This window comes from Amphiura filiformis, chromosome 13 (assembly GCF_039555335.1).
Source record: "Amphiura filiformis chromosome 13, Afil_fr2py, whole genome shotgun sequence".
Taxonomy (NCBI): Eukaryota; Metazoa; Echinodermata; class Ophiuroidea; order Amphilepidida; family Amphiuridae; genus Amphiura; species Amphiura filiformis.
The window spans coordinates 23339935-23352779 of record NC_092640.1 but is presented as its reverse complement, the minus strand read 5'-3'; the positions used below and the strand labels follow the sequence as shown (position 1 = coordinate 23352779).

At 35.2% G+C, this 12845-nt stretch overlaps 1 protein-coding gene across 1 annotated transcript in view; it reads right to left on the bottom strand.

Annotated features, from left to right (window-relative positions):
• The window catches only part of LOC140167506 (muscle M-line assembly protein unc-89-like), a 77345-nt gene that overhangs the window by 12456 nt on the left and 52044 nt on the right, over window positions 1–12845 (bottom strand). The window contains exons 13-18 of the mRNA XM_072190812.1: window positions 11869–12066; window positions 8085–8372; window positions 3488–3543; window positions 2599–2787; window positions 1457–1717; window positions 17–275 (exon numbers count right to left, since the gene is read on the bottom strand). Coding sequence (XP_072046913.1) covers window positions 17–275; window positions 1457–1717; window positions 2599–2787; window positions 3488–3543; window positions 8085–8372; window positions 11869–12066 — 1251 coding nt within the window. The remainder of the gene's footprint in view (window positions 1–16; window positions 276–1456; window positions 1718–2598; window positions 2788–3487; window positions 3544–8084; window positions 8373–11868; window positions 12067–12845) is intronic.

Here is a 12845-nt window from a genome sequence, read left to right as displayed (position 1 = left end):
AAAAGAATCTACTGACCTTTAACCCTGAGATGACATGAGACTGACCTAGCTCCAGCAGCATTAGTAGCGGTGCAAGTAAATTTACCAGCATCATCCACAAAGGCTTCCGGTATGGTCAACGTTGCGTAACCATTTTTGAACTCAATTTGAAAGTCTAAGGAGGATTCTATTTTAACACCTTCCCTGAACCATGTCACTGTTGGTGGCGGCGTTCCTTCTACTGCGCACTTGAGCGTGATGGAACTGCCTTCTTGGACTTCTGAATCGGATAATGCCTGAAATAAATCGCATATAAAACATTGCTTAAAAATGTGTCACATTAACTTCTTGCTTGCATTTTACACAACCACTTTGTGAGCACATATAAATGGCTATTCCATCTAAAATCCACACTACCCCTGTGGAAAAATATCTTGCACAGGGGGAGTATGACTTTCAAATGGAATAAACACATTAAGCAGCTCCATTTGAATTTCATACACCCTCTGAGAAAGAGTCAACATGAATCTTCCACAGAGGGAGGGTGAGGTTCAAATAGAGTTGATTAATACACTAATTCCATTTGAAATTTGTACTTCCCCCCCCCCCCCGTAGAAGATATTTCCAACATCTTCAACAGGGGTAGTGTGGATTTTAAATGGAATAGCCCAATAAAGTTATCCTCTGTTTACCCTTACTGAATATCTTCATACTATATTACGGATTTTGCATTTTGCAAATTCAATCTGCTGCAGGCTTATCAAATACCATAAAGATTTGCCTAATGCCGCATATGGGCTCCTTTGACATAACTGGAATTTTAGGCACAAACTAAAAGTGCCCTCTTGTAAATCACACCAGCAAGTAAGGGCATGTACCCTAATTTTTGTTGGGATTTTCAGAGGAGAGAGCTCTCTATTTGTAAGTGAAATTTACCCTAAGGCAAAGGAACCCATGTACGTCATCAGGCGGATTTTTACAGTAACAACATGATGCCAACAAATAATTATAGGGGTTGTAGACAAAGGTCAGTTAAAAATGGTAAACAGGTTCGTTGTGTGACAAAGTCATTGTATGTCCATAGTAATGTCACATCTTTGTCAGACTTTTAAAGATGATAATACTGCAGAAACCATAATCTTGGACCAGGTCCATACGCAGGGGGGTAAAAGTAGGCTATACAAAAAGTCCCAAAATTTCAGAATTTGTGAACGTAGTGAAAAAGGTCCAAATTTTGGGAAGAAAGTCCACTTTCACAAAATTGCCCCTCCCCCTGGACAAAAGTCCACTTTTTCAAAATCAGCACCCCCCAAATGAAATCCTGCATATGGACCTGTCTTGGACAATTTACTATCCAGTTACCACGATATAATTGCTTTATTCCGTGTGGAGGGTAACTGGATAAGTGACTAAGATTCATGTTGTTGCGATAACACTACCTATCCCTTATTTTCCTGTCATTTCAGGGCTGACATACCTTAGTGAAAAGTGGTGGAGTTGGTTTTTCTGCTGCTGGTGCAGGATTATGTACAGGTCCAGGGTTGGACGGTTGTGCTGGTGGTGCATTCTGGACTTGAATTTCAACGACTTTGGTCGCTGCTGGTTCTACAGTTGGTGGTGGCGCATTTCCAACCGGTTTCTGTGGTGGTGGCATGTTTTGAACCGGTTGTTGTTTTTGTGGTGGTGGCCAATGTTCTTCTTTCTTTGGTGGTGGCTTTGCTTCTTCTTTTTGTGGTGGCTGCAAGGAGAATAAAAGGAGACATCAATCCTCTCCACTCGGGTGTCGAATGCAGACGACAAGTTTCAAATTTTCTTTCAAAATTCAAAAATTTCAAAAATTGTACATTTATATTACCATATTTGGAATCAGCATGAAATATGCATTAAAATGGGTACAAACAAGCCTATTATTGGTTCAGTGGTTTGTGAGATAGCTCTTGATATTTTGAGAAAACTTCTTAAAACTTGGACTTCTTATAATAAAGCCAATGGCTATAGCACACAGGGCATTAATATTACGAGTTTGTCAAACAAGCTCATCTGTCAGGACACAGTTCTTTAACCCCAATATGCTTCTGCACTCAAAGAATGACATTTTGATATATTGGATACACAAACTTTTTTTGTTTTTCCATTTTGGATACAAAAACTTGTATTCCACAAGTTAAGGTCAAAATTTGCACTTTATTTGTTTAATGGTGGTCATTGAGCTATGCCTTTGGGTATGAGATCATTATGGCTCACAGTGTAAAATACAGCATCTGCAAATACATTTACAAGACCGAAACTTAACCTCTCTTTTTCAACACACACACCCACACCACACTTTAATGAATATAAAACTTCACCTTCTCTCAATTTTTCCACCCTCCAAACCAACTTCTTTCTGTGGTGGTGATTTACTCTCCTCTGGCTACAGTAGTTGTGCAGCTACAGTCTCTGTTTTAAAACACCCACTACTCACAAACACTTTAACAAACAAAAAACTCAATCAACTAAATTTTCCCACCCTCCACACCCACAATCAAAAAACTCAATCAACTAAATTTTCCCACCCTCCACACCCACAATCAAAAAACTCAATCAACTAAATTTGTCCCACCCTCCACACCCACCCACCTGCATCTGTTGTGGTGGTTTACTCTCCTCTGGCTGCTGTTGTTGTGCAGCTACCTTCTCCTCTTTTACCTCAGTCGGCTGTTTGGCTGCTGTAGTGGGCGGTTGTTGTTGTGGTGGTTGGGCCTTGGCAGCTGATGGTGGTTGAGCTGGTTGTTGTTGTGGTGGTGGTTCAACCTTTTCAGCTGGTGTCTGTTCAACAACAGATAAATATGGTAAAGAAAATTATCATATGTTTATAATTTTATTATTTATATCAAATTTCTTATTTTAAAGGTGAGGGTGGTCCAAATTTATTGCATGATGTTTTCTACCATACATGGAAGCCAGTCACCTGAACATCCTTATTCCCAGTTCTGATCACAGTGCCATCAACTTTGCATGGGGTAAAGTGGGGAGGGGCAGTTTTAATACCACAACATTAAAGTTCTGACATGGGCTATACAAAAGTCTTATGTGTGAATGCTGTGCAAGGGTAATTTGATTCTGTTCACCTATAGTTTTAATTATTCTAAATTATTTTTTGTCAATTTGTCCAATTGTATTTATATTTCTAGTATTTTTCATGTGTGTTGCTGATGTAAGGTATCATGCAATTCAACCTTGTTGGCTGTGAATTGATTTTTAATACAAATGATATTATTTATACAATTTTAGTTTTAACCCCCTGAACACTACCTGCCGATCTAACATTGCCTCTGATTGGTCAATTACATGATATTTTCACTTTAATCACCAATTAGAATGGAGCTTTGCAAAAAATTCACCCCAATTTTTTTCCGTGGTGAAATTATTCTAACAATGTTGCTGATTGGTCCAATTGATAATGAACACTTCTTTTTGGCCAATCGGCAGGTAGTTCTCATGGGGTTAAGATTCAAGCATTTCTTACCGGTGCAACTTGTGGTGTTTCCTTTTGCTGTGGTGGTGGTGGTGATGTTGCAATAGCTGATAATATGAAACAATGAAATGAATAAAATAAGTTATTGTTTTCTTGTATGTAACTTGGATTTTCAATGAGTACTTCATATATAATTACACTCACAAAATTAAACTAAAATAAAAAAGGAGAAGACAGATCATTTTCAGTGTGAAAGCCTTGCAACTTCCGATTTTTGAGAGCAGTTTTGGGACACTTTGACCTCTGACATATTGGGGAAATTGCTGTAATTATTATTCATTCATTTATATTGTAATAATGTTATCATTAACAATAATTGAAATAAATTAATTTATAAAACAATCATGTTTTTTAAACAATTTTTATTCTAGTGAAACAATTTAAATAATATTTTGTACACACACAAAATAATTTTCCCAATAGGTCAGAGTGCAAAGTGTCCTAAAACTGCAAAAACTGTCCGACAATGCATTGCAAATTTCAATGCCGATTTGGCTTATTATTGCCCGAATATCATAGAAAAGTTATCAAAGTGGGATTTTTTTGTTCAATGAGCATGAGGAGTCACAAATTGCATTTTTAATTTGAAATGAAAATAACTTATTGAGGAAAATGTTTAACAATAACTTTGAAGCTGTATGAAATTTTGTTCAAAAGAATTGACATAATAATCCAAGACAATAAGAAATCGACCAAGAAAATGTGACTTTACCTGAAAAAAAGTATTACCTATTATAATGGTATGTAATTTTAAAACTACAAATGTTATGAACATTGATATGAACATTTTGTATGAGTTAGGTTACTTCTCACCTCACACTGGTGAAAACAAAATGTCTTCTCTTCATACAATTTTGGCAAATCAAATAAGTGTATTCATTTTTAATCAATGTGCAACAAATCATATATTATTATTCAATTTGAATAAAATTAATGTTAACATGAAAATTCAATTTCAAATTCAAACCATCAAATGATGTGTCATGAATGAGAAGCACCTGGAATCACAAAATACTATTAAAAATATTTCTACACATATGAGTAGAGTGAAGTTATTAAACTTAGTTCTATGAACAAATTGTAATCTTTACCTAGAGCAGACAGTGCACTTTTATTCAACGTTTATGTGCGCTCGCTGCTCTGGCTAAAGATTAAAATTTGTTCATATGAGTAGAGTTAATCAAACAAAATTATTCAAAATAATAACATTTTAAAATTAAGGGGGCACTACACCCCTGGCCAATTTTGTGCCTATTTGTTGCATTTTTCTCAAAAATTATAGCGCATTGGTGACAAGTAAGATATGTATATTATAGGGGCAAGGACTACAACTACTGCACTGAAAATTCAGCAACTCAAGGCAAGTAGTTATTGATTTATTGAATATTGGTTTTCCCTCATTTTTGGCTGTAACTCCACAACTGTTGTCTGTGCTGAAATAAAAATTTCCAGTGCAATAGTTGTAGTCCTTGCCCCTATAATATTCATATCTTACTTGTCACCAATGCGCTTTAATTTTTGAGAAAAATGCAAAAATAGGCCTAAAATTGGGCAGGGGTGTAGTACCCCCTTAAGGTGAATGGAAATGTCAATTGTTGAATCTAAGTCAAATTAACAACAAAATTCAAATCTGTTATTATATGGCAGTTATATGAATCTTAAAAAGTTGCTAATCAACTACAGATGATGACATTCATGGTAAAGCTGTTACTGAAGAGGATGTGGGTAAAATTCTTTACGAAAAATAACAGAATGAATGTATGAAATGAAAGGTTACTCTACATGTCACCAAACAAGGAAGCATGAATAGTTGTGAGAAATATGAAAATGAAATTTGAAATGAAATTATCTTCTTGTGTTGGCAATGACATCAGCATTAGGGTTTAAAATTTGATACTTGCTTGCTGACTTAATTGTATTGTAAACAGATTGGGCAAGTTGTATCATGAATGTTACTTGCCTGAGTGTCAACTTGTAAATTCTCACCTACATGCACTCTTTAAAGAAAACTTGGATAATTATTCACTTTCCATCCCAACTGAAATGCTCTCAAGTATAATTGCTGGCAAGTTGTGAACCAATCTAGATTGTGGTCTAATCTGGAGCAATGGCAAGTTGATCAAAGGGTAAAGTGTGCTCCCAGGGGGGTAAACAAGGGAGTAACTGCCCCCTTGGAAAGTGATTTTCCAATGAGATTGGGATGAAAAGAATTGTCCATCCATTTTGGATACTGTTCCCTGAACAAATTTAAATTGTCCAGCCTCCAGGGAACAATTAAAATTTGGTATGTTTTAAAAGACAGACCAAAATTACACGATGCTTGTAATATGGCAATGGATATGAAGAGCACATTGCAATAAGTTTCAAATGCAAAATGATGTCATTGCTAACTCAAGAAGATATGAATCTACAGAAAGGATGATATATGAGATGATCATTAGTAAAAATCTGTAAATAAATGAATAGAGACAAACTCCAGAATCATGATGCAAAGAAAGTCAGAGTCACTGAACTATGGTAACTACTTGTACAGCTACATCTAATGTATCTCTATAGAAATGATCTATGCAGATGCAAAATAGACATATCTAGTAGACAAGGGAAAATTGGACAAGGAAAAAGGAAAAAGAAGTTTCTCTAGTATCAACGAGGAAGGACAGAGATGCAAAGTCAAAGGACACCAACAAAATTGGCTACTTGTTTAAAACCTAATTGGGTAATAGTAAGGGGCACTGGGAGAAGAGAATAATGGTAGACGAAAAGTATTTGGCAGCAATCAGCGTCCACTGATGCTTGAAACTTTATTTGTAAACTATACAGATACTATAGGGGAAGGCCTACATATAAAGGAAAATAAGACAGGCTATCCTAGGACAACCAAATTTGATGTAAGGCATTTTTTTTTGTTTTAAATAATTTTAATACAAATAATTAGATAGATAAAAAAATCACAATTTTGTTCAGTGAAACAAAACATGCCACAATAACTTAACACATTGTCACTGTATTTGTTATCTGTATCAACTGCCAATTATCAGCAATGTCATTTAGAATATATATAATATGCACAATACACACATGATGCATGTCATGCCAAATACTGGTCTAACAGGAACATGATTGGGCTATGGAAACTGGACAGAAAGAATTTGGACAATTGCGATTACAGCAAGAAAAGACTGGAAATTTATAGGTTAAAATCTACTAGAGGTTAAAATGATTTTCTTGAGCAGGGAAGATTGGTAAAATTAGAGAAACAATATATACCAGATATGGATAGAATGACAAGAACGGCTATCTACTACATGTACAGTGATTAAACTATGGAATCAAAACACCAAGATTAGTATGGTAGAAAGACAGAAAATATATAGAAAGGAGACAGAGGAATGATTTACTCCAAAAGCTGTTAGAACTACCGTAACTTAAATATTCCATTCCATAAGACAAAGAGTGAACAATAATAGGAGATGTGTATAAGGGAAGCCATTTGGGAAGAATACAGACAGGTTAGAGTGTATATCTACTGAAGGTTGAATGCTATCATAGTAGAGGGGTATTAGGTAGTATAAAAGATACCATTAGAAATAAAGTTGAAGGAATAGTAGTATAGTACAAAATATATGGAAGGCTGAATGCTCTAGTAGAGATTCTGGTAGTATAAAAGACACCATTAGAAAGACTACAGAAAGATAAAGCCATGATTTCTCCGTGATACGGAAAAACAGAAAAATTCACGGAATTCGGGGTTTGCTCACGGAAATTTGAAAATGCCACAAAATAGTGAAAAACTGTGTAAAATTTATAATTTGCAAAAGAAAACAAAGAAAAGTGAGAATTTAGCAGTAATCAACCATTAAACAATCCATTCTAGCATTAATTCTAGGCCTACGATGCAACTCGGGGAGACTACAGTAAAACGGTACATAGAATTATATAAGACAACGGTACATATAATTATATAAGACAAATTACACTTTTAAAACATGCTTGTATTCACTTTTCAGTACTTTATAATGTAACACGGAAAATCACGGAATCGTCCAATTTGTAACACAGAATTTAAATTTTGTAACACGGACAAATCATGGCTTTACAGAAAGATTCGAGTATAGATCAACTGAAGGTATCAGGGTAAGTGTAAAGGATATCATTGTAAAGAATATGGGTAAGGAAGAGTATCTACTGAAGGCTGAATGCTGAATGCTATAATAGTAGATGTATTAGATAATAGGATAGTAAAGATTCCATTAGGAAGAATACAGAAATGTTAGAGTATAGATCTACTGAAGGCTGAATGCTGTAATAGAACTACAGAACCAAGATACCAAGGAGTTGAGTGTTCTACAGTAGGAAAGGTATTAGGGTAGTATAAAGGATACTATAAGGAAGAATACAGATAGGAAAGAGTATAGATCTACTAAAGGCTGAATGCTATTATAGATCTACTGAAGGCTGAATGCTATAAGAGGAGAACTACTAAACCAAGATGCCAAGGAAATGATGGTCGTGCTGAGAGTTGAATCAGGCAAGAAAGAAGATGATTGATGATACTGATGATGATGTTGCATCCTCCGTTAAGACTTACGTTTAACCACAAGTTGCGCCTGGCACGAGGCCATACCCGCCGAATTCTCCGCCTTCACTGTGTACGCTCCTTCGTCCTGGTCAAAAACCTCTGGTATGAAAAGGGCACTCTTGTCTCCCTCATGGACAATCTGCATGTCCATGGTGGATTCAAGTTCTTCATCATTTTGATACCATTTGATTGAAGGCGATGGAATGCCTTTGACCTGGACGTCCAGTCGCACAGATTCACCTTCGATGACCTCCGTACTTTGTAATTGTTGTGTAAACTCGGGAGCTTCTGTGTGTTCTGTTAAAAAAATCGCCATGGACACATACAAGAAAATTCAAAAACAGATTCTACTTGGATCATAAAGAGGGGCTGTAGAAGAAATGTCAATGTCCTGAAATACCTTTGCTACCAAGTTTTTGCTAACACATTTCAAAATTAGTCCAAACTTAGTTCATGAAATTTCAGTTAGTAATTTGCAACAACAAAACATCTTTTTTGTTATGCATAGTTAAATTTTCCGGCAACCACACACTTTTTTGCCAAGTCATTAATTTACATAATGCAAAACATTATACTGTTATAATTGTAATTGTAAAAGTTTAATTAGTTAAATTTTGTTATTAATAATGTTTTTCAAAATCAAAAACAAAGATTCTAAACATCCTAAAATTGACACAAAATTAATTTACCAGAGAAAAATCCACAAGGAGCATCATCGTCTTTTTCTGTTGACAAAATAATATTATTTACATCAAGATAGTGATCAAAATGTGTGTCTGCAAAATTGTGGGCAATTTATGCTGACTCTTTTCTTGCAAGACCGATTGCTATGCAATAATAATTTATAACACTCATCCTCTACAAATATTAATTATTTTCTGGTTTGTTTATTTAACTAAATGTACCAAAACAATTTATTTATCCTTTACTTATTAATAATTAAGGATCAATAATGAGTGTTAAATATAAATATAGATATATAGATAACCCAATAATTGAAACCACTTCATACTACAGCAAAACAGCAAATTAAATTTGACAGAATGTTATAATTGACATTAAAATATGTTGTCTACACATTTTGATAAAAACAAGTGAAAAAAGCAATGATAAATTAATTATAATCAATCTAATGATAGTTAACTCATCAAGTAGTTTGCGAATGATGTTAAATGTGGTGAAAACTTCCACTACCTCTGCAAAGTGAAGCTGATATCAGGGTTCTAGCTATGCACTGACGCTGGCCAACTGGCACTTGGGGGAAAAAAGGAATTTTTTTAAACAAATGATTTCTTCATCATTATCAAAAAACATTGCTATGGGTCATACCTCATAGCCTATTCCCCATTCCCCTGCATTCACTAAAAAGAATGTACCCCAAGCCAGCACTCTATAATAGTCAAATTATCCAGCACTCGACTTGGGCTAGCTAAAACCCTGGCTGATATTTATATTCTGCATAAAGCTCTCAACCTTTAAATAACCACATTGTAGAGCAAAACACTTCAAAACAATGTCATAAATGACAAAACAAAATGAATCTAGAAAAGAACTATTATAGAAGCATTAATATGCAGCACATAATACGTCCTACATCTAGATCTAAACTAAACATATATACCCATACTACGCAAATACAACTATGTCATCGTAGCTGCGGTTAGAAACTGCTCCGCTTCAAGTTGCCATATTAAGGAATGCATTCTTTTAAAAGCCACAACTTTTTCTTTTATGAGCCACAACTAAACCATTATTTTTTTTGCATATTAAAATTAAAGTGATTTCTATAACAAGTTTGTGTGCATATTTTGTCATCATAAAGTAATAAATAACACTTAAATTTAAGAGAAGAACAAAGTTTTGTTACGATGATATTTTACCCATAATTTTGCAGAGACAATTTTGTTTCACTCTTTCAACTATTTAAGATTTTAATTTTGTAAATCAGGCCATGTATGTAACAACTCAGAACAAGGTTGCTATGTAATGAAAAATACAGGAATTTAATTTTTAGCTCCTGTTCTGAATTTTGTTATCAAAATATTCGGTTTCAGTTAAAGACTGTTTGTTTTTCAAATTTTGCTGTGATTTAAAATAAAATCCCTTCTTTCAAGAATGATTCCATTGCATGCACATGCTCATGTTATGAAAGCAATGTAGCATTCTACATGCCTACATGCCTACATGCTATGCAACAAGAGAGTTTGTTAGTCATCTTTTAAGAATGCAAGTTGAATCATGACATCCCAGAATGTGAGATGTGTTTTATTTTCTCATAAAACATGAGCTTATTTTCTCATAAAATGTGAGGTATGTTGTACATTCTCATAAAATGTGATGTATGAAGTATCCCTCCTTGCACTTGAATATCTAGAACAATAGTTTTGACCACCACTGTAGCTATATGTGTGAAAATTTATAGGAAAGCTTTAACAAGTTGAAGGATAAAGAATGTTATACGGAAAAGACAAGCATGTCCCAGAAAACCAGAATAATAAATGTAATTATATAATTGGGGTTGTGTCATTTAAATAATGTTTCTGAAGCACACAAATCTTGCTTCTTGGCAATATTTAACATTAATGAAATCAAATTTTGACCAATATCCCATTCATCCACTCACACATGGAGTACCATATCTATTGAAAGTATTGCCAGATTCAACTTGCATTCCCAAATTAGATAACTAATTAGTAACTACTCTCCAACTCAGCAAACCAAACTATTCTTGTCTCCTCTGCACAGTTCAACATTTTGAACATTTTAATGATGATAGCGAACTTTGCATTCTACAAATGTTATGAATTCTACGGACTGGGCTCAAAACTTCACCATTATTTCCTGAAAGGGATTTGTAATATTTTTTTCATTATTATTGCCACAAGACTTTTAAAAGTCTTCCAATACACTACCAGAATTCTACTGCTGCTGACCCCAGAGGTACACTACTGCTCAGCTACTTTGCGGCTACTCTAAAGTACCAGTGCAGTACCCATCCAGGACCAATGTCTGTACTGTATGTGTCATTCCAATGTGTATACTCCAGAGTACCCACACAGGTACTCTGGAGTACCAATGAAGTCACTGTGCAGCAATGTACCTCTGGGGAGGCAGCAATAGGAATCTGGTTGTGATACACTTGATCCACTTAAAGGTGCCTGCTTCATATGATAATTTGTGAGAAATTTGTATTGCGGGATTCATACAGTTTAAATATGCATAGACGCTGTAGAACATAATGCAAATTCCAGCCATCGATTTTAAGTGTACTGGATATGACGGGCATCAGATGTTTGGACTTATTTGTTCTTTTCATATGTCAGATGGGATGGAGAATTACACTCTTTTAATATAGTACAAAACATTTTTTCTGGGGTGTGGCATATGGATACAGGTGACAAATGGGAAATAGCACCTTTAAGGAGGAAAAGGGGAATAATGGTGAAGTTTTGAAGCCACCCAAAGCCAATTACGTGATTGGTTCAAAAACAGATGAATTCATGTTTTGCAAAAGAAGACCTGTGAATTTTAAAATAAGTATTCCTTAGCATTTTTAGAAAATCTTTTTCAGATTTAGAAAATATATTTCGAAGCATTCTCATGTGTCTTTTTAAAATTTATGACAGAAAGTCAGAAAAATAGAATAACTACAAGAAATACTTCTGAAAACTTACACCCCCTTGAACGAGGCCATGTCAACATCACTGAAAACTTCTTTTGCAAATGACGCAAATACTATCATTAATGTATGTCATGAACTGTGCATTCTGGAGACTCAAATATTTGGACTGACCTTTGACTACAAGTTGCGCCGTGGATACGGCTGTGCCCACTGGGTTTTGGGCAACACATTTAAACTTGCCCACATCGGACCCTTTAACTTGGGCTATGTGGAGTTTACAGTGTCCATTGGCGTAGCTTATTTCGTAGCCTTGCGCGTCGGTTATTTCTTTGTCGTCGCGGAACCATTTTATGGATGGCTCAGGCTTGCCTATTTGGATTGAAAGGCCAGAAGGAAGGGAAGGAAGGAGAATGGATGAAGAACATTGAGATGAATAAGAAGAGGTTTGGCAATATGGTGGTATAAACGTCACTCAGGGTATGTTGTCACTTTCACAAGACCATTATTGATGCAGAAAGTTTTAACAAATACATCAGAATGCAGCGCCATGATTGGCTAACACCATCTACGTCAATACTGTTTTGCATAACTTACAAAATTACAGACTGTTATGGTTACAAAAGGCTTGTATTCGAAATAATTGAAAACAATTTAAATTGCACATATCTCATGCAAATAAGATAGCACAAATTCAAAATGCAATTGTCATATTCAGCATGTTTATCAGGAATAAGCTGCAGAATTTTGCTTCTTTTGTGTGTGTCTTTGTTTGTAGGGGTGTTTGTTTGAGCACTTTTATACCACCATTTCAGTTACACATTTAGCAATATGCACATCTTTTGCCATGCACATTTACTACTATTTGAAAACATTTTTTGCACATTTGACTGATGACACCCGGGGGGGGGGGGTCACTCCCACTGTGGTCTGTACACCATCCGCGATAATAAAAACGCGTAAAAGGGTAGTTTTTCGTGAGTAGGCACGATACGCGCATATCGTGTTTAGGGTGTCAAAAACATGGAAAATCCGAAAAAAAGGTAGCAAAATTACAATGGCTAATACGCAAAAATTAAATTTAGGGTATGAAATTGAATAAAATCCCTGTTTAGGGTGTGAAAACAGGCGCATGTTACCTGTTTAGGGTA